Here is a 19,112-nt window from a genome sequence, read left to right on the forward strand (position 1 = left end):
AGTCAGTATCTTCCCCCACCTACGTACCCAGACCCATGAAGAAAAAAACAGAGGCTGTTTGGTGGGTTTAACAGAGGTGTGGCTAGAAGAGCCATATTATATAATTGACTGCATTGCAGTGGGGGTCCCTAAAGTGCAAGAAATCCCAAATCAGGAACATCCATGATCTTGTCCAACTCAAGTTATACAGATTAGGAAACTCATACCTGTGTTGAGATCACTCTGTTCTTCCAAGATGAATTATTTAAGTATATATATGTAGTAGTAATTCATCAAATGAGATCCTGATGCATTTTTTTCAGAATTTAAGATAAAACATAATTATACATTCCAACAGGTGCTAAACTTTACACATTTATTAAAATAAAGTTCTTTTTTATAGTACCAGGCAATACAAGAAGGGGTATAGGTGATCCGTTAAATGTTTGATGCCACTGACACATTTGAAAAGAAATCTTACTCTCTTTATTTTCAGGTGCCTGAACTCTGCGAAGCCATAAATGACCTCTCCAGTCACCCCCACAACCTCCTGTGGTTGGTTCAGTTGGTTCCTAACTGGACATCACGTGGAAGGTATTGAAAAGTGAGGGTTAAACATGAAGGACTTTTAGTGTTTGTGATAATGAAATGTTTTAGGAGCCTTTGTTTTCCATCATTGTTACTTGAATGTTCAGAGTACTTTTTTCATGTTCACTTGTGGGAAAGGGCATTGAGTGCTGAATTATACTTATCTTAGATCACTGTGTAATAATCTTAAATTTAAAATTTGTAGTTGATATGGAAATTTAATATAGATGATATATACCATGAAAATAAATGAATTAGCATGCTTTTGTTTCAGTAAAAAAAACTCTAGCAATAAAATCTTTTTTTTTTCTTCTATCAGTAAACCAGCTGGATCAAAGATTAAACACCCTTAATGTTTTCCCTGAATGTCAGGCAATTCTGCCTGATATAATGTACAAGTATTTTTTTTTTACATTTTATTAGGGGCTCATACAACTCTTATCACAATCCATACATATACATACATCAATTGTATAAAGCACATCCGTACATTCTTTGCCCTAATCACTCTCAAAGCATTTGCTCTCCACTTAAGTCCTTTGTATCAGGTCCTCTTTTTTTTCTTTTCTTTTTTTTCCCCCTTCCTTCCCCGCTCCCCCATCCCTCATGAGCCCTTGATATTTTATAGATTGTTATTTTGTCATATCTTGCCCTATCCGGAGTCTCCCTTCCCCCCCTTCTCTGCCGTCCATCTCCCAGGGAGGAGGTCACATGTGGATCCTTGTAATCAGTTCCCCCTTTTCAACCCAGTCACCCTGTACAAGTATTTTACATGATTTTTTTGGTTGGTGTTCAGTTAAAGTTTATCCTTTTTTTCCTTTTTTGCGCTCTTTTTTTTTTTTTTAACAATTTATTGGGGTATTTGCGCTCTTCTTAGAACAGTTACTGTGTGTTCCAGTTAGAGGAACTGGAATAATTCTTGGAAGTATTGATTGAAATATATTGTAAATATTTTTACATTGTAATTCCAGGCAACTGAGACAGTGCCTCAGTCTGGTGATTATTTCAAAACTCTTGGAAGAGAAGCAGGAAGATGTCCCCAATGCCAACAACCTGCAGGTGCACCTGCATTTTCTTTTCTTTCAGTAAGGGGGGGGGCAGTTTAATTTGAGGGAAAACTGATGGGCCCTCATTCAAAAGCCCTAGAGTTAGAGGTCAACTCTCAAAGATAATACTATTTATCTCATCTTCAAAACGGTATGCAACTAACAGGATCGCTTCTTCATCTGTGAAATGGAGACTGTCCTACCTGCCTTACCCTTCTGCCTCCTACAATGGAATTAATGTACAAAAACTGGGAAAGTCATAATGTGAAAATCCTACCCATATGAAGTGATATTAACCAAATTGATTCAGTTCTTCAGTCTTAATCATTTTATCACAAGATTAAAAATCACAGAACTATTATACATTAATTGCATCTTGTACCTGGTTTTAATATTAAACAGTCTTTAAATCTGAGAGCATAAATGTAATTTCCTCTCAGTACTTGTTCAGTAAGGAATATGTCATATAAGTGAATGTATCCTGAAGGGTTTTTTGGGTAACTTTTTATGGTAAATTCTGTGAAGGTTGCCAGAGCAGATCATTACTTTTACATTCAATTCATATGCATTTTTTCATCCCATTGATTACAATCCCTTCAATGTAAACTCACTTATCCTACTTCCTCCCTGTGCTTTCTATTTCCACACCTTCTTTTCTAACCTTCTGAACTTGGTCTTTGTGTAAAAATACTGCCCTTTTGGTCTCCAATGGTTGATTGTTCCGATGTGTTCTTATCTCACAAATGTTGTTCCCTTATAAACCACTTCTTGGGCTGAAAATTGAAGCCTGGGGGTGAGTTCTTCTCTAGACTTGCAGGTTGACTAGGGGCCGTTGTCTCGGGGGTCCCGCCCACCTCTGTGTTTCAGCATTCATGAGGTTATCCTTACTTCGATTTGAAACTAACCCGAGCCTGATCTGAATGTCCCCCTATGTTTTGTTTCAGTTGCAGTCAATACAAGGTGTTGTGCTAGGCCCTAGGGATAAAGATGCAAGTTAGATATAAACTCTGCTTTAAAAATGCAAGCCACCCGGTGTGGTATGGTGTGAGGGTTCAAGTGATAGAAGCGAGTATGCGGAAGGTGCTGTTAGGGAGAATGGTTGGTGGACTGTTGCGTTTTGCTGTAATAGACTGATGTTAAGTTTGCTTCCAGATATCAAAGGGATGACTCTTGAGCCAGTGGGTGGTTTACAGAGCAGATTACTGTCTGTTCAATTCATACACATTCTATTTTGTGACATGGATTGCAACCATTGCTATGTAACAGCACTCTTCTTACTTCCTCCCTGCGCCTACCATTTCTGTTCATTCTTCCTTCCTCCTTATTTCTTGCCTGCTGACCTTTATTCCTGGACAAACAGTGGTCTAGTTTGTTAGATTATTCTAAGAAATGTATAACTCTCTGGTATTATGGGTCACCTCTAGACATATATCTATTATTTGGCTGAAAGTTGAGTCACAACGTGAGTTAGGTTCCAGGCCTCCTAATGAGTGTCTAAGGGCTGTAGCCTCCAAGTTTCCACTTTTAAAAAAATCATTTTATTGGGGGCTTATACAACTCATCACAATCCATACATCCATCCATTGTATCAAGCACATTTGTACATTTGTTGCCATCATCATTCTCAAAACATTTGCTTTCTACTTGAGCTCTTGGTATCAGCTCCTTATTTTCCCCTCCTCCCGATGAACCCTTGATAATTTATAAATTATTATTATTTTGTCGTGTCTTACACTGTCTGATGTCTCCCTTCACTCACTTTACTGTTGTCTGTCCCCCAGGGAGGGGGTTATATGTAGATCCTTGTAATCAGTTTCCATTTTCTACACTACCTTCCCTCCACCCTCCCAGTATCGCCACTCTCACCACTGGTCCTGAGGGGTTCATCTGCCCTGGATTCCCTGTGTTTCCAGCTCTTATCTGTACCGGTATACATTCTCTGGTCTAGCCGTATTTGTAAGGTAGAATTGGGGTCATGATAGTGTTCGGGAGGAAGCATTTCAGAAGTAGAGGAAAGTTGTATGTTTCATCGGTGCTACACTGCACCCTGACTGGCTCGTCTCCTTCTGGCGACCCTTCTGTAAGGGAATGTTCAGTTGCCTACAGATGGACTTTGGGTCCCCACTCTGCACTCCCCCTCATTCACAATGATAGGATTTTTTGTTCTTTAATGCCTAATAACTGATCCCTTTGGCACCTCGTAATCACAGAGGCTGGTTTGCTTCTTCCATGTAAGCTTTGTTGCTTCTCAGCTAGATGGCCGCTTGTTTATCTTCAAGCCTTTAAGACCCCAGACTCTCTATCTTTTGATAGCCAGGCACCATCAACTTTCTTTACCCACATTTGCTTATGCACCAGGTTTCCACTCTTTATCTGGCCAGTAATCCTAGCCTTTCTTTATGTTTTGGATTTTGGTCCACATTGTCTACTCCCCCCCCTTTATCCCACCCCCACCCCCTGCCAAGACCACCTGTTGGAATGACTCTCAGAGAGATCAGTAGTGGTAATCAGGCACCATCTAGTTCTTATCTCAGCATCAATGGTACTCAAATCTTCCCGTGTCATAGATTTTCTTCACTCTTCTTTGCTCTACTGGGGAAGAAACCAGTGGTTACGTCTGAATGTCCACAAACTTAAAATCCCATTTAAGCAATTAAGGATTTCAAATAGAGGGGAAATTGCTATCATTGCACTCAAGGAAAGCTAAAGGCAGAATTAAGGAATGTAACACACTGCTAAAAGTAGCCTAGACACAGCTACTGTTGGGCAGCACTGCTTAATGTATTTTTCTGCTTCTTGATAGATAACAGTTCTACATCACTATCTTGTGCAAATGAAGCCTTCTCATTTGTTAAAGAAAATGGTCTTGAAGAAAAGGGCTGAGCAACCAAATGGCACCATTGATGAGAGTCTTCATTTGGAACTTGAAAAGCAGGTAGGTATCCAGGCCTAGAAGATCTGAAGTCTGACACCTGCACTCTTACTGGACAGGCTGAAAGGGCGCAGATGTTTCTGACTTAAAGACTACGTATATTCTAGCAAACATGGATTATAAATTGAATGTACTTATTTATTGATACCATGACATTCTTAAACTTGAGAGTTGATTATTTAAAGCAGGGGTCCTTAAACTACAGTCCACGGGCCACATGCGGCCTGCTGAGGACATTTATCCGGCCTGCCGGGTGTTTTTGCCTCGTTTTGTCTTTTACTTCAAAATAAGGTATGTGCAGTGTGCATAGAAATTTGTTTTTAGTTTTTTTTTTTTTTAAACTATAGTCTGACCCTCTAACAGATCCGAGGGACAGTGAACTGGCCCCTGTTTAAAAAGTTTGAGGACCCCTGATTTAAAAGAATGGTTGTTAATACTTTAATACTGGGACTATTGTTTTTTAGCCCTAGATGGTAAAAAGAATATGCTTGACATAGAAACCAGAAAGTCTAGAGTCAGTGCTTGTCTTTTTCCCGCTTGCCTGTTGGATTAACGAGCAAATCCTTGAGGCTTCTGGGACAGCATTCCCACATGTAAACTGGGCTGACGTCTTTATTAGCTAGAAAACATTTTCCGTGACCTCAATTGTACTGCCATTTGATGCTTTCCGTAAGTTTCTCCCCTAAACCACAAGTCCTGAATCTGGAAATTAATTTTATTCATTTCTCTTAACAGGCCTATTACCTGACCTACGTTCTTCTCCATTTAGTCGGTGAAGTTAGTTGCTCTCATTCTTTTTCATCTGGACAGCGGGTAGGTCGTTTTTACTGTGTTTTCTTCTTTTCTCTCTCAATAAGCATGGTTATTGCCATGGCTGGATGAGTGAACATCCTTTGTATAGGGGAGAAAACTATTTGAAAGTTAATTTTAAATTTGCCATAGAATTCCTAGACTATTTTGGAATAGAGCAGCAGTAGTAAGCGTGCAACCATGTCATACTGGCATATTACTTGTCGGCAAGTGTTCTATGTGTTGGTGTGGAACTTAACCATCATAACTTAGCAACAAGGTAATACAGTAAAAAAAATATCAAGGCCACCAAGCGTTATGTGAGCCAATGCTTAGCTGGTTTCTTCCCATCTCTTCTCCCACCCCACTCCGTTTTCCTTCAAGAGTAACATAGGCCTTCAAAATCACACTGAAGATATGGCCTCGTCAAAAATGCACTTGTAAATTTCCAAGTTACCTTATCTCCCCATGGCAAGAGTTTCACTTTGTAGTCACTTCGTGCTTAATTTCTTGGGTTTCAAATTTTGGTAAAACCTAGTGTCCAATCTTTTGAACCATGGTGGGTGTTTCCTAGGCATGATAAGATGGAAATAAGCCTGGTTCATTTTCTTTTAAGTATTTGCTCTTCTCATTGAAACTTAATGTCGTCATCTACTTATAGTTTGTACATGGTCATAACAGTTTTAAAAAAACAGTTTTTAAATTTTAGTTAAAAAAAGCTAATTATTATTATTTAAAATGTCAGTTACAAAGCCTTGTGAGGTAAATAGTGAGCCTCCTATGATCTAGTTTCCTCCTGTAAGTTTATGCTGAATTTATGCATAGCCAAAATAGTATTTTGCAAAGAGTCATACTATTTTTATTATTTATATATTTTTGTTCATGTTAAGATATTAGCCCGACTAACTGTTTAATAATAGTAGCAGTAAAAACCCTTGAGAATTGCTAGGTCAAAGGATATATATCATTCAATTCTTCATTATTTAAAAATAGCTATTACCACATTTCCCTCCTCAGAAGTAATCATTTATATTCTCTTCAACTATAAATGAGAGTGCGCGCTAGATTATGTATTTCTAAAACTTAAGGTTTTTTTTTTTTAAGTGGTTTGGGTGAAGGCTATGGAACAATTAGTATTCCATTCAACAATTAACACACTTTTTGTTTCATAAAACTCGTTACAATTCCCTGCGTAGAACAGTACTTACTGCTTCCTCCCTGGGTTTCCTGTGTTCATTTGCCTTCTTTCCTGACCCTTACAGCCGCTGAACTGTGTTTTGGGGCATATATTGCCCTTTGGGGCTTATCTGATTTATTATTCTGAAGAGCACATTCTTCATGAGTGTCGTTGTTCACTTTATAGATGTCTGTTGTTTGCCCAAAAGAAGCCAGGGGGTGGGTTTAGTTCAAGATTTGAAGGGTATCCCAGGGCCCCCATCATGAGGGTTCCCCTAGTCTATGAGACAAGTATGTCTGGTATTTGTTGTGATTTTTATTTTTTTCCCATTGTCTTCAAGACCTTCTGTGGTCCAGAGCAGAGCGGTCAGTTAGAGTAGCCAGGCACCATCTAGTTCTTTCGGTCTCCAGGTAGTAGCAGCTAGGGTTCAAATGATCCGCTAGCCCTTTGGAGTGATTGTTTCCTTGAAGCTTTGATTTTACTCATTCTTCCAAACTCAACTGAAGAGATAACCGATAGTTGCTTCTTAGGTGACCATGGGCGCACCATCACTTCTCAAAGCCCACTTGCTACTCAGCATAGTAGGGTGTAGAACATTGTCTTTGTGAACTGCGGTGTATGCTGGTTGACTTAACTATTACCTAAGACTTAATTATTAAAAGAGCACTAATAAAAGTTTGTTTTAGTCACAGACAAAAATAAGTTAGCTAATGGTTGGAAACTGATTGTGGTAGCAATTATAAATTTATACTTGATGTGATTAAAATATGGAATGATCTGTTGTATTAAATCTCAACTAATAAAAATAAGTAAATAAAACATAATATTTTTTAAAGTTAGCTTGTATTTGAATAGTCCACCAGAGGATGTGTTAAAGGAAGAACTCTTCAAATTTCCATGAGTGAGTTTTTATTAACATGTCTCAATGCACAGCAAACAGCCTTTTTTTGTGTTTTTTTCAGAGGCAGGGTGGCATAATTTCTAAATTAGCAATAAATCATAATAGTCTTTTTTTCTATTTTTCAAGAATTTATGAGTACAATCTTAACTATCGTTGAAAGTATTTAAATATATATATATATATATATATATATATATATATATATATATATATATATATATATATATATATATATATTGGACTTTTGGAACTTTCTATCCTCTTTTTTTAATTATATTTTTCCCCCCATACTTTTATTGGGGCTTCTTATAGCTCTTATCACAATCCATATACTCATCCAGTGTGTCAAGCACATTTGCACATATGCCACCATCATCATTTTCAAAGCATTCTCTTCCCACTTGAGCCCCTGATAATCAGCTCCCAATTTCTTCCTCCTCCCTCTCCCACCCTCTCTCTCTCACGGGCCCTTGATAAGGTATAGATTATTATTTTCATATCTTACATTATCCTCTGTTGCCCCTCACTCACTTTTTCGTTATTCGTCCTCCTGGGAGGGGTGGTGGTTATAGATTGATCCTTGTGATAGAGTCCCCTTTTCTCCCTCTACCCTTCCCTAATCCTCCTGGTATCTCTACTCTCATTATTAGCCCTGAGGGTTTTTTCTTTTTTTACATTTTATTAGGGGCTCATACAACTCTTATCACAATCCATACATATACATACATCAATTGTATAAAGCACATCTGTACATTCTTTGCCCTAATCATTGTCTTTTCTTTTTTTACATTTTATTCGGGGCTCATACAACTCTTACCACAATCCATACATATACATACATCAATTGTATAAAGCACACCCCACATCCGTACATTCTTTACCCTAATCACTCTCAAAGCATTTGCTCTCCACTTAAGCCCTTCGCATCAGGTCCTCTTTTTTTTTTTCCCCTCCCTCCCTGGCCCTGAGGGGTTTTAGCTATCCTGGATTCCCTGTGTTGGGGGCTCTTATCTATAGCAGTGTGCATGTCTAGTACAATTTGTAAGTAGAATTAAGGTCATGATAGTGTAGGGAAGGAAGCACCAAAGAACTAGAAGAAAATTGAAAGTTGTTTCATTGGTGTTATACTGGTCCCTGACTGGCTCATCTCTTCCCTGTGACCCCTCTGTGAGTGGATGTACAATTGTCTACAGATGGTCTTTGGTTCTCTACTCCATGCCCCCCCCCCCGCTCTGCCCCTCCCCCCCATTCACATTGGGTATGATTTTATTCTGGGTCTTAGATCACACAGGCTGGTGTGCTTCTTCCATGTGGACTTTGTTGCTTCTGAGCTAGATGGCCGCTTATTTATCTTCAGGCCTTTAAGACCCCAGATGCTATATCTTTTGATAGCCGGGCACCATCAGCTTTCTTCACCACATTTGCTTATGCACCCTTCTTGTCTTCAGCGATTGTGTTGGGAAGGTGAGCATCACAGAATGCCTGATTATTAGAACAAAGTGTACTTGTGTTGAGGGAGTACTTGAGTCAAGGTCCAATGTCCATCTGCAACTTTAATTCTTAATATATAGATATAAGTCATAGTTTTATTCCTCTCATTGTATATATGCTTACATATGTACATGCCTATACATAGACCTCTATAAGTGTTCTTTACCTCCTGGTTCTTTCCTGTACTTCCTTTTTACTTCCATCATGTGCCACCATCATGGTCAGCCTTCATTCGGGTTTAGTAATTTCTCGCTGCTACATTGCCCTTGATTAAGCCCCACTAGGCATCCTACGCCCTTGATTTTAGTTCACTTGTTCCCTTGTCCCTGGGTTGGTTCCCCATCACCTTTTTTTCTCCCACATCCCTTTCTCCTGTATGCCCCTGGAACTGTTGGTCCCATTCTTTCCATCTCCAAATTATTTATCCCACCTGTCTTATCTAGACAGACATGCAGATACATTAATAAGTGCTAAAACTAGGCAAAGCCAAATAAAACAACAAAGGAGGTCAACACCAACGCTACAATAACAACAACCAGGAAAAAATAAAAATAACAAAAAGAAAGCCACTGACGAAAATGGAAAAGCCTATAAATAGCTCAAGGTCTGTTCGCCTTTGCGAGTGTTTTCCAGTCGAGTCTGATGGAGTGCCACACTCAGCTCCCCTTGCTGCTCTGTTGCATGTCCTCAGTGTCTCGCCCCAGCGTGATGAGGTTAGTTTGTGCACTCTTCCTGCACGGTGTCTCCAGTGTTGTCCTCGAGGGACGTCGTGTTTCATGGTGGGGCCGGCCCTATGGATCATAATAGTCTTAAAGTCTTGGCAGTTACTACACTTAGTCATGTAATTTCTAGTTTGTTGGGTGGTTAATATCAGCAATTTCTAACTGGGAATGGTAGATTTTTAAGTGATAGTGAACTGTTTAACTGTGTAATCTGTTCTTTGTTCATTTTTAATACGTTAGACTAGCTTTCCTCCTTGTGTTTTGTACAGAAACACCTAGTGAGACTCTGTGGGGCTTTGGAAAAACATGTTAAGTGTGATATCAGAGAAGACCCCAAACGTTTTTATCGAACGAAGGTGAGTGTGGTTTTTCTCTAGTATTGGTAGTTTTTTTTAGTCATGGTCTAATTTTGGTTACATTATATTTGAAGAGGAGGAACATATAAGCCCTCTCATTTAAAGAAGTCATTTAAGATTACATACAGAGTTTCTTCTTTAATAATGGAAATCAGCTTTTGCTAAATACTTCTGGTTAGATTTAAAGTGAGAGGAAAATCTTTAAAGTGACTCCATTTTTCATTGTAGTGTACTTTCTGATACCCAAGGGAGGGACATTAGTCTTCCAGGACAAGTGGACCGTCCTCATTCTTTCTCGTTGTGCTGAGATCGTTATTCTAAAATTCATCTCAAGGACTAAAGCAGTGTTTTTTGGCTTTGGTTTGTTGCGGAAAGAAGACACATGTGCTGTTATTTGACTATTCCATTGGTGGCTATCTCACGGGAAGGGCTCTCTGAAGTTCTGCATCACCCAGGCTCAGCTCCAAGGTGGAAATGATGTAGCAGAAACTTGTTCATCTTTTTCCTCTTAAAGTTTCAAAATATTCAAAGACAGTGGAAACACTAATTATATGTATATGTGCTAGAACATGGGCTTCTTATTAAAATGACTTGGCAAAACATAAAATCAGACTGTTTAAAAAAGTTTGTATCTAAGGATTTTTCTACCTACCAGTCATCTTTTTCTTTTCTTTTTTTTTAACCTCTTGTGCTGGACAGTCACTGGATGTAAAGTCTCAGCTTTGTAACTGTATCTGACATGAATTCACCCGCAAAGGCTAGTCATTTCAACAATGCCCATTTGGATTATCTATATTTTAGTAAATTTAGGTTAAATACAGAAACGAGCACCTAATGGAGTTGTATCAGATTGCAGCTACTATGCATGTCAGAGGGATAGCACTGCCTTGGAGTGGAAACCTTGGTTTTAGGAGCACTTTGTTCTACACATTGGCTAGAGTTACTGGCCCGTAGAGCTTGGTAGTAGTGGCTGCTGTTGACAGACAGGCTAAAAGAGGACCACCCAAGGCTTTTGTTCTGGAAGCCAGGCCCAGGCCCAGACTGGTGCCAGATCTTCTCTCACTTGGAGTGGAGAGGGACGCAGTGGTCCGTGGCAATTGCTTTAGGAATGGTCCTGTTGAAATCAGTGAGTTGCATGACTCTCCAGAACCGTCCGGTAGAAAGGTAGTAATTGTATTTGGAGAAAACAGAATTGCTGAACTCTAGATAAAAGAGGAAAGCAGAGCTAGCCGTTCACTTTATACACGTAAGGCCTCTCCAAAGTCCCTGACCTGTTTAAAATATTTCCCAAGCAGTCACATTTACCGCTGTGTTGGAACTCTAGGAGTGGTAGAGGAAAACTTGTATTTGGCCCAGAAAACTTGTGATCGTATAGAAATGAACAATTGACAAACCTTTCTTAGTATCTTTAAGTCTCTCAAATGGAAGCTGGAAGACTGGGAACAGCCAAAATCTTGGGTCTGCCCAACCCATAACTCAAACCACCCTTCAGCTTCTCTATCTGGGTGTTGTAGCCACCCTGTTGAAACTTGATGAACCTTGAAGACAGGGGATGTGTTTTTCTGGGTGACTTTGAGTAAATAATGGGAAAATGCAGTCCTAAGCATCTGGTGTGATAGAGTATAGTGGTAGAGTTGATTAATGATCATGATTCAAAATCCACACCAAAAGATAGTGTTTGATCTTTCTTGACAAAAATTAAATTGAGTTGTTGGATGTGGACCAGTCACTGCTATCAGATCTTTGGTATCAAGCAATCATTTGACATTAGGTGCGGATATTTTTTTATTTCATCCTTTTCCCCCTTTTTGTTTTTAAGGTGAAAGACTTGGTTGCCAGGATACATGGAAAATGGCAAGAAATAATCCAGAACTGCCAACCTACTCAGGTGTCATTTTATTAAAGAGTTTTATTTATTTATGCCAAATGATACTTTTCCATACTGTTTAAATAAAGTATACCAGAGCCTTGCTTCTAAGTGTCTTCGGATAAACAAAAAAGATCAGAATAATACATGCAAAATACTTGGCTTGTCTAGTTGGTTGGTTTGTTTGTTTTTATAGTTTTTGTTTACTTTATATTAATTTATATCAGGAAGGGATTGGAACTTAGTTTTTAAATGTTACATTGTATCAAATGAAGGTTATTTCAAGAAGAACATTTTGAACAGCTTTATTCAGATATAATTCACATCACTTAAATTTCCCCTAGCTGAGGTATACAAATGGCTTTTAGCTTATTGCTAGTTCTACAGCCAGTACAGGACAGCACTATATACAGCCCTTCTATCACCCCGTAAAGAAGCCCAGTGGCCATTGGCAGTTACTTGTGATTTTTTTTTCCAGCCCCTAATAGCCACTCATCAACTTTCAGTCTCAGAATTTGCTTCTATTAGACTTTTCATGTGAAGAAGCTCAACCATTGTGTGGGCTTTTGTGACCAACTTCTTTTACCGTGCCTAATGTCTGGAAAGGTTTTGTCTGACATAGGATGGATGTCTTTTTTCATTACTGAATAATATTCCATTGTGTGCCAATGCCACATTTTATTTATCCATTCATTACATAGTAGACATAATTTGAATTATTTCTATATTTGGCTACTAATGAACGGTGCTTTGGGAACATTTACGAAGTATTTCTTGTGTGGACATGTATTTTTCAATGAAAGCATCTTAGTTATAGACCTAGAATTACTTGGTCATGTGGTAACTCCACATTAAATTTTGAGGATTTGCCAGACTATTTTCCAAAGTTTCTGCACCATTGCATATTCCTTCCAGCAGTGTATGAGAGTTTTAATTCTTTCACATTCTGCCAATTCTTACCGTCTTTTTTCATTGTAGCCTTAACAACAGCGGGTGTGACGCATCTCATTGTAGTGTTAGTTTACATTTCCCTAGGGGCTGATAATGCGGAGCGTCTTTTCATGTGCTTATTAACAGTTTGTATAGCTTCTCTGATGAATTGTCTATGCAACTCTTTTGCCCATATTTTAATTGGGTTATTTATGTTTATTGAGTTGTAAGTTTTCTCCATGTGTTTTAGATACATGACATTCAAATATTTTCTCCCATTTTGTGGGTTGTCTTTTCACTGTATTGACCTATCGGATGCAACACCACAGTTTTAAATTTGATAGTCCAATTTATCTAAATTGTTTGCTGTTATTATTTGCACTTATGGTATCATATCTAAGAAAACATTACCTAAGAGGGACCTTCCATATATCTGCTGTTAAGTTGATCCTCCTGCTTGTTGATAGGGCTAAAACGATGCTTCTCACATTTTAATATACATAGAAACCAACTGATGTTAAAGTGCCAGAAAGTCTGTTTCTACCATAGTGACCCCACATGAGAGAGTCAAGATGCCCCTATGGTTTGGGGGGGCTGTGATCTTTATAGAGACAGATGGTCTGGTCTTTGTCCTGTGGAGCTGTTGAGTGGGCTCAAGCCTACTTAGCAGCCAAGCACTGTACTGTCGCACCACCAAGGTTCCTTCGCGTCCACTCGGAATGCGAAAGCGCAGTGCTCTCAGTAGGTCTGGGCTGGGACCTCCGTTATTGGGCCTTTCTAATGCATTGTCAGATTGATGGCAGTACTGCTAGTCCAGAGACCTTTGAGTAGAAAAGGGCTAGAGATTGCTTACTTTTTATATTAAAATAACAGGAAGATTAGGAAAAGCAATCTCACTGATTTTTAGCATTTTGAATTTTGCCCCTTGGGTGTCTTTCATCAGATATGGAAGTCCTCTTTGAGAAATCTTGAGCTGTATTGTTGTATTTTTTCACCTTAGAAGACTCTAGGCTAGCCATTTTTGGTTTGACATTAAAACAAAAAAGAATTCAATAGAAAAACTTTAAAACAGCTTAACATTTTTACTTAATCTCCTTTAGTATGACTCTCCCAAGTGTATGCAGTTTAAGAAAAACATCCTGTGCTTCCAATTGCTAGGACTTGTTAGACTTGAAGTCCCCACTCTGTGACCCCCCTCCTGCTTAAGTTGCCTAGGGCAGTGAGGGAGAAAATGTTCACTGCAAGAAAATGCCAGGCCCTTTGGAGAACTTAGCAAACAAATCTTGCACTGAGTGATGGTGTGTTTGGCAATATTACTGTGCCCAAAATCACCGTATCTAGTTTCTGGCTAGGCAACATCAAATGTATTACCCTTAGATGACCCTTAGTACAAGCCGAAAACTTAAGGTACTGTGCTCATGCGTTTATGTGGTAGGACCACGGAATGAGGTGTTCTAGTTACCCCTCAATCTGAGTGAAATGTATAATATATTGTATTTATTTTCATTAGCAAAGCCCAATGTCTAATGATTAGTAGTTTTGTAAGGATTAAATAATAATCTGCTTAAAATTTCCTTCATCCTGGTTGTCTTTTTGTTTGTTTGTTTTGCCTGTTTCCTTTTCTAGGGGCAGCTTCATGACTTCTGGGTGCCAGATTCTTAACAGGAGTTACAGCAGCATCAATGTGAACCAAAAGAAGTTCAACCAGAGCGTTTTCTAGAAGGGTGTGAAAGATGACTCCAGAACCAATGGGCTGCTAAGCCACTGCAGCTATGCCCGAGTGACTAACTGGTATGAAGCTGGTGATGATGAAATTGCCGTTTCCCGTGTGGATACAAAACGTGATCTGCTTAATTGTTAAGGCAACTGAACTTTCAGAGGAACGGAGTCTTTTGAAGGGAGAGGTGAAGTAGAACAGCTTATCCAACCTGCTCTTATTAAGCCCTTGTTGAATTGTAAGCGAAGACCTTTTCTTGGATTCTGTCGATGCCACTTGGGTAATAATCACAGCAGGTGTGTGTGAATAAAAGGGTTTGGACCGGCCTGAAGGGTTGGACATGGGAATTAAGACCAAGTTCCAGATGAGTCCCTTTTTTTTTTTCCCCCTCTTTTAAAAAAAAAAAAAAAAGTAGAACTAAGTTTCATATCAAAAGACGTGAATCTGCTCTGTGTCTCCTGTAAACCACAGGGAGCTTTTTATCCATATTTTTCCTGCACTGTTCACTATAAATGTGTTCGGTTTTTAAAATACATTTAAACAAATAATTGGAAACTAGAAATTTGATGGTGGTCAATTCCCCAGAAAGGGGAAGAAGTCCAGCTATAAAGTAAGGCTTCTGTTTTGATGCCAAAACATCCCTTGCAGTTTGTTTTGGATTTCTTTTAGGTGCATACATTTTGTAAACTACAGATTACATTTTAGATTCCTTGCTAAATTTTAGTAGTTTGGCTCTTGGTAGCCATGTTATAAGGTTTAAAGGTCTAGACAAGTTGCCAAAAATCTTGTCATTAAGAACATGACCTTGGCAGAGCTCTGGATGGTGTTGATTCTTTAGGGTGTGTGTGTGAGAGGGAGAGAATGCACTTAGGTACACGTGTTCATGTGTGCTTGTATCTTGAAGTTGTTGCACTTGAAAACCATAGCTGCTCTGAATTCTTAAAACACTGGAAAGCCATCCTTTGGTTTAAATGGTGGAGAGTTCGTAGAGGTGCACGGGCTGGTCTTAGTCCGTTCAAAGGCCCTTTGAAGCCTTTGGTAGTGACACACTCTTCTTACTAGCTAACTGATCAATTCTTTCAATGACTGACTGCCCCTTTGGGGAGGGTTTCTTTCCTGAAAGAGAATGTCAGCTTAATTTTGGTTTTTCCTTTTTTCGGTCTCCCTGCTCTCTTGAGCACCGTCATGTCTGTCGTCACGCTGCCCCCTCCCTCCCCCAGTTGTCAGGGGGGAGAGAGTGAAGGGAAAGGGAACTGGACTTAATTTGAGGGGATAGAAAATTTTTTAACAAGAGCTCTCTACCTGGAAATTGAAGCTTAGAAGTAAAAAGCATTCTATCTTAGTCATCATTTAAAATCACACAGTCACATTCAAGCCCGCTGTCAGGCATTTGGGCAGTTAGAGATTTTACAGTGAAGACTTACCTAAATCCAGTTCCCAAGAAAGTTGGCTGAATGAGGTTCCAAGAGTCAGACCAACAAGTTTTGTTCTGTGTTGAGTTTACTGGTAAGAAAATTATCTTGATACTACCTCTCAAGGGTATTGTTACAAAATGCCACTTAGGGTTAAAGAGATAGATACAAAGAGTTATGTTTAACAGAAGCTTGAAACTCTGGCATCTATCTGCCCAACAATGGGGGCTTTCACTCTGTAATTTAATACTTTGTAGATACATTATTTGTGTGTAATTTTATATAAGTGTTCATATTTTTCTCATTTTGCATTGTGTAAAGTGTACAAAACCTCAAAGTATAAAATACTGCTATATTGCTTGTAATTACAGTGTGTAAATATTTTCTAATCGTGTACATTGGCGGGACAAGTGGGTTATTCAGGTTTGGGTTTTTGTTTGTTTGTTTAAGGTGACCCCTTTATACGGCAGTTTCACCAGATTACTGCTCATCAAATTTAGAGCCACTTTGATACATTTTTATTTAACAGTTCCACCAAAAAAAAAATATTTTAATTGACTTTCTCTATTAGGGAAAAGCATTTCATCAATTATCTTTTAAGTAAATGGCCAAACACTCGTTTGGGCCCTTGCATTTGTACGTCGGGTATATGTCTTCAGTAGCCAGGCCATCGCCCAGGTAGTATTTTGCATTTGAGTTCCCCATAAACTGTTTTGATTCTCTTTTAGCACAATTGGCCCATGAATTTTCTCCCAAATCAAGTTATTTCCCTTCGCCCTCTTGAGTCCCCACGCTGTGACTCCCTCCTGCTTCTGTTGCCTAGTGGCAGTGAGGGAGAAAATGTTCATTGCACAGAAAATGCCAGGCCCCTTTGAGGACCTGGCAAACAAAGCTTGCACTGAGTGGTGGTGTGTTTGGCAATGTTACTGTGCCAAAAATCACCTAATCTAATTTCTGGATAAGCAATGTCAAATGTATTACCCTTAGTGCAAGCCGAAAACTAAGGTACTGTGTTTATGCTTTTGTGTGTAACGTTTGCCTTTTCTAAACTGCTTTTCTTGTTATCTGGAAATAATCAGTTATATTATCATGTTATGTGAAGCAGCTCTCTCTGGACAAAGCGCATCGATGTAGCAGTAAGAGCAGCGAATACTTTCTGTTTCCTGATGGCAGTGGTGCCTTTGTCACCTCTCAGAAGGTTGGCATTCTGTCTTTGTTTTGAAGTACCCATCGTCGCTTGCTTGTAGACTTCGCACAATCTCCCCAAATGTGAAAGACTGTGGTGGGCTGCTCCCAGGCTCAGCTGGAACGTTGGCATTTGTATTCTATCAAACAAGTATAATTAGTGGGGACTGGCCAGTACCAAAGTGTGAAGTCTTTTAAGTAAAAAATCATTTTTAAATAAAAAAAAAAGAGGTGACCCATTAACAACTGACACTGAGCTGGAGACTGGGCGAGGCCTGCCCTGGTTTGCCAGGTGCAGGTGGGGGTCAGTGGAGCGGCTGGCGTTACCTGTGGTTGTGAGTGCAGACCCATTACCAGTGTCTTTTGCACCTCTCGTGTCTGCGTCCATCTTCTGGCAGCCCTGTCGGTCACTTTCCACCAGCTCTGAGACAGGCAGCTCACAGGAAAATCCGGAGTTGTTGGGTGTTTTTTTTTTCTGTTTGTTTTTTTTTAAGATTTTATACTACATCTGTTTATGAATGTATGTGTGTTATTAAAACTGCTTTTTCTCAGTTTAAGCCTGTGTTTGGTAATATTTGGGAGTGCGGGTGGGAGGGTTGGGGTAGGCCAAGTGATTGGAATGCCCCGTCTCTACCCCAGTCCTCATCTTTTTTTCCTTAAATTTAGATTCCTTTCTTCCTCTTCCTTTGGGCTTTCCAGTCAGTGTAGCTTGATGTCTCCTTCATGTGGAAACTCAGATTTGATCGGACTCAGTTAATAATTCGCTATATACTTTGCAGACAAGAATCTGGTTGTGTCATTCTTACATGAGCTCATTTGCTGTGTTCATTCAACCACAGTTAACTGAGCACCTGCCACATGGCAGGCACTTCCAGGCTCAGGAGCCAGTAGTGGCCAGCACAGACAGAACTCTGGGGTCTTACCTCCAGGTCTTCCTGCTAAAAGCAGTCTGTTCTTGCACAGAAGGCCCTTGAGACCTGGCTTCTTTATCCCTGAGCCTGGGGGCAGGGAAAGGGGAGGGCTGGGAGCATCTCCCACTTACCAAGCTGTTACAGTCCTGGATGTGTTCGTTTGGTCTACCACCTAGAGGGGAGGAGGCTAGGTTGGCGTCTCCTCACTGGAGAGACTTCTCTTGGGAGCTCATAGAAGGTCTGGGCCTCAGGTTCTAGAATCTTGCCAGAACTTCTCCTTTTTGGCAGGCAGGCTGGGAGGAGGCCCCTGTAGGCGTTTTTCGCTGGCAGTGGTGATTGAGGGCTGGGGCACTAACTCAGGCAGAAGCAGACAAGCTGCCCTAAGTACTGATTGGCAGCAAGCGGGCAGCACAGCTTTATACAAACAAGGCAAGGGTTTCAGTGTATCTCAGATCCCACATTCATCCTGCCAGCTGATCTGCACCTTGGACACAGCCCGTCGTGCTTTGAGGGCCTCCGTTAAAAAGAATAATGCTATGCCTACACGGGGTCTGTGAAGCCGATTGAAGATCACGAATGGACGGTGTAGCACAGTGCCTGGCACAAAGTGGGGACTCACAAACTGGCCCTGACTTCCCCTCACTGGAGGCTCTTCTCAGATGACAAAATTGGTTTGGAACAGGCACTTTGGGGTTATTGCCAACTGAGCAAACCGTTTCTCCTGAAATGGTAGTGAAGGCTTTAGAGGTCTTTATCCAGCTCTATTGATGCTGGTTTAAAAATCAAAACAAACCACCGTGCTAAGGCTGAGAAAGGGGTGATGGGTAGGGGTTTTCCAGGGTTTGTGGACATGTCCAGCCACTCCCTTTTCCTTGCTAACCATTCCCCAGGCAGAGTCAAGAGAGGGCATGCCAGAAGGCCCAGCTCTGGGTCTGCCTCCAAGGTGACAGGCAGGGAGGAAAGTTTAGAACACGGCGGGATCTGAGGCACCGAGGACAGACTGCAGCCTTGGAGCACTGGCGAAGGTACTGACAGAAGAAGCTTCTCAGCATCTACGTGGCCAAAATAAAGACACCGCCTAAAGGGAAGATGCCGGGCAAAGCTGAGGT

The 19,112-nt window shown here is 40.2% G+C and overlaps 1 protein-coding gene across 3 annotated transcripts in view; it reads left to right on the forward strand.

Annotated features, from left to right (window-relative positions):
- SLF2 (SMC5/6 complex localization factor 2) overlaps nt 1-17,649 on the forward strand; it is a 53,763-nt gene extending 36,114 nt beyond the window's left edge. For all 3 annotated transcript variants that reach the window (XM_075533583.1, XM_075533584.1, XM_075533585.1), the window contains exons 14-20: nt 476-573; nt 1,539-1,626; nt 4,417-4,548; nt 5,281-5,358; nt 9,895-9,981; nt 11,801-11,869; nt 14,405-17,649. In XM_075533583.1, coding sequence (XP_075389698.1) covers nt 476-573; nt 1,539-1,626; nt 4,417-4,548; nt 5,281-5,358; nt 9,895-9,981; nt 11,801-11,869; nt 14,405-14,440 — 588 coding nt within the window. In that variant the 3' untranslated portion in view covers nt 14,441-17,649. The remainder of the gene's footprint in view (nt 1-475; nt 574-1,538; nt 1,627-4,416; nt 4,549-5,280; nt 5,359-9,894; nt 9,982-11,800; nt 11,870-14,404) is intronic.
- The last annotated feature ends 1,463 nt before the right edge of the window (nt 17,650-19,112 follow it).

The sequence above is a fragment of the Tenrec ecaudatus genome, chromosome 16 (assembly GCF_050624435.1).
Source record: "Tenrec ecaudatus isolate mTenEca1 chromosome 16, mTenEca1.hap1, whole genome shotgun sequence".
NCBI classification, from domain to species: Eukaryota; Metazoa; Chordata; class Mammalia; order Afrosoricida; family Tenrecidae; genus Tenrec; species Tenrec ecaudatus.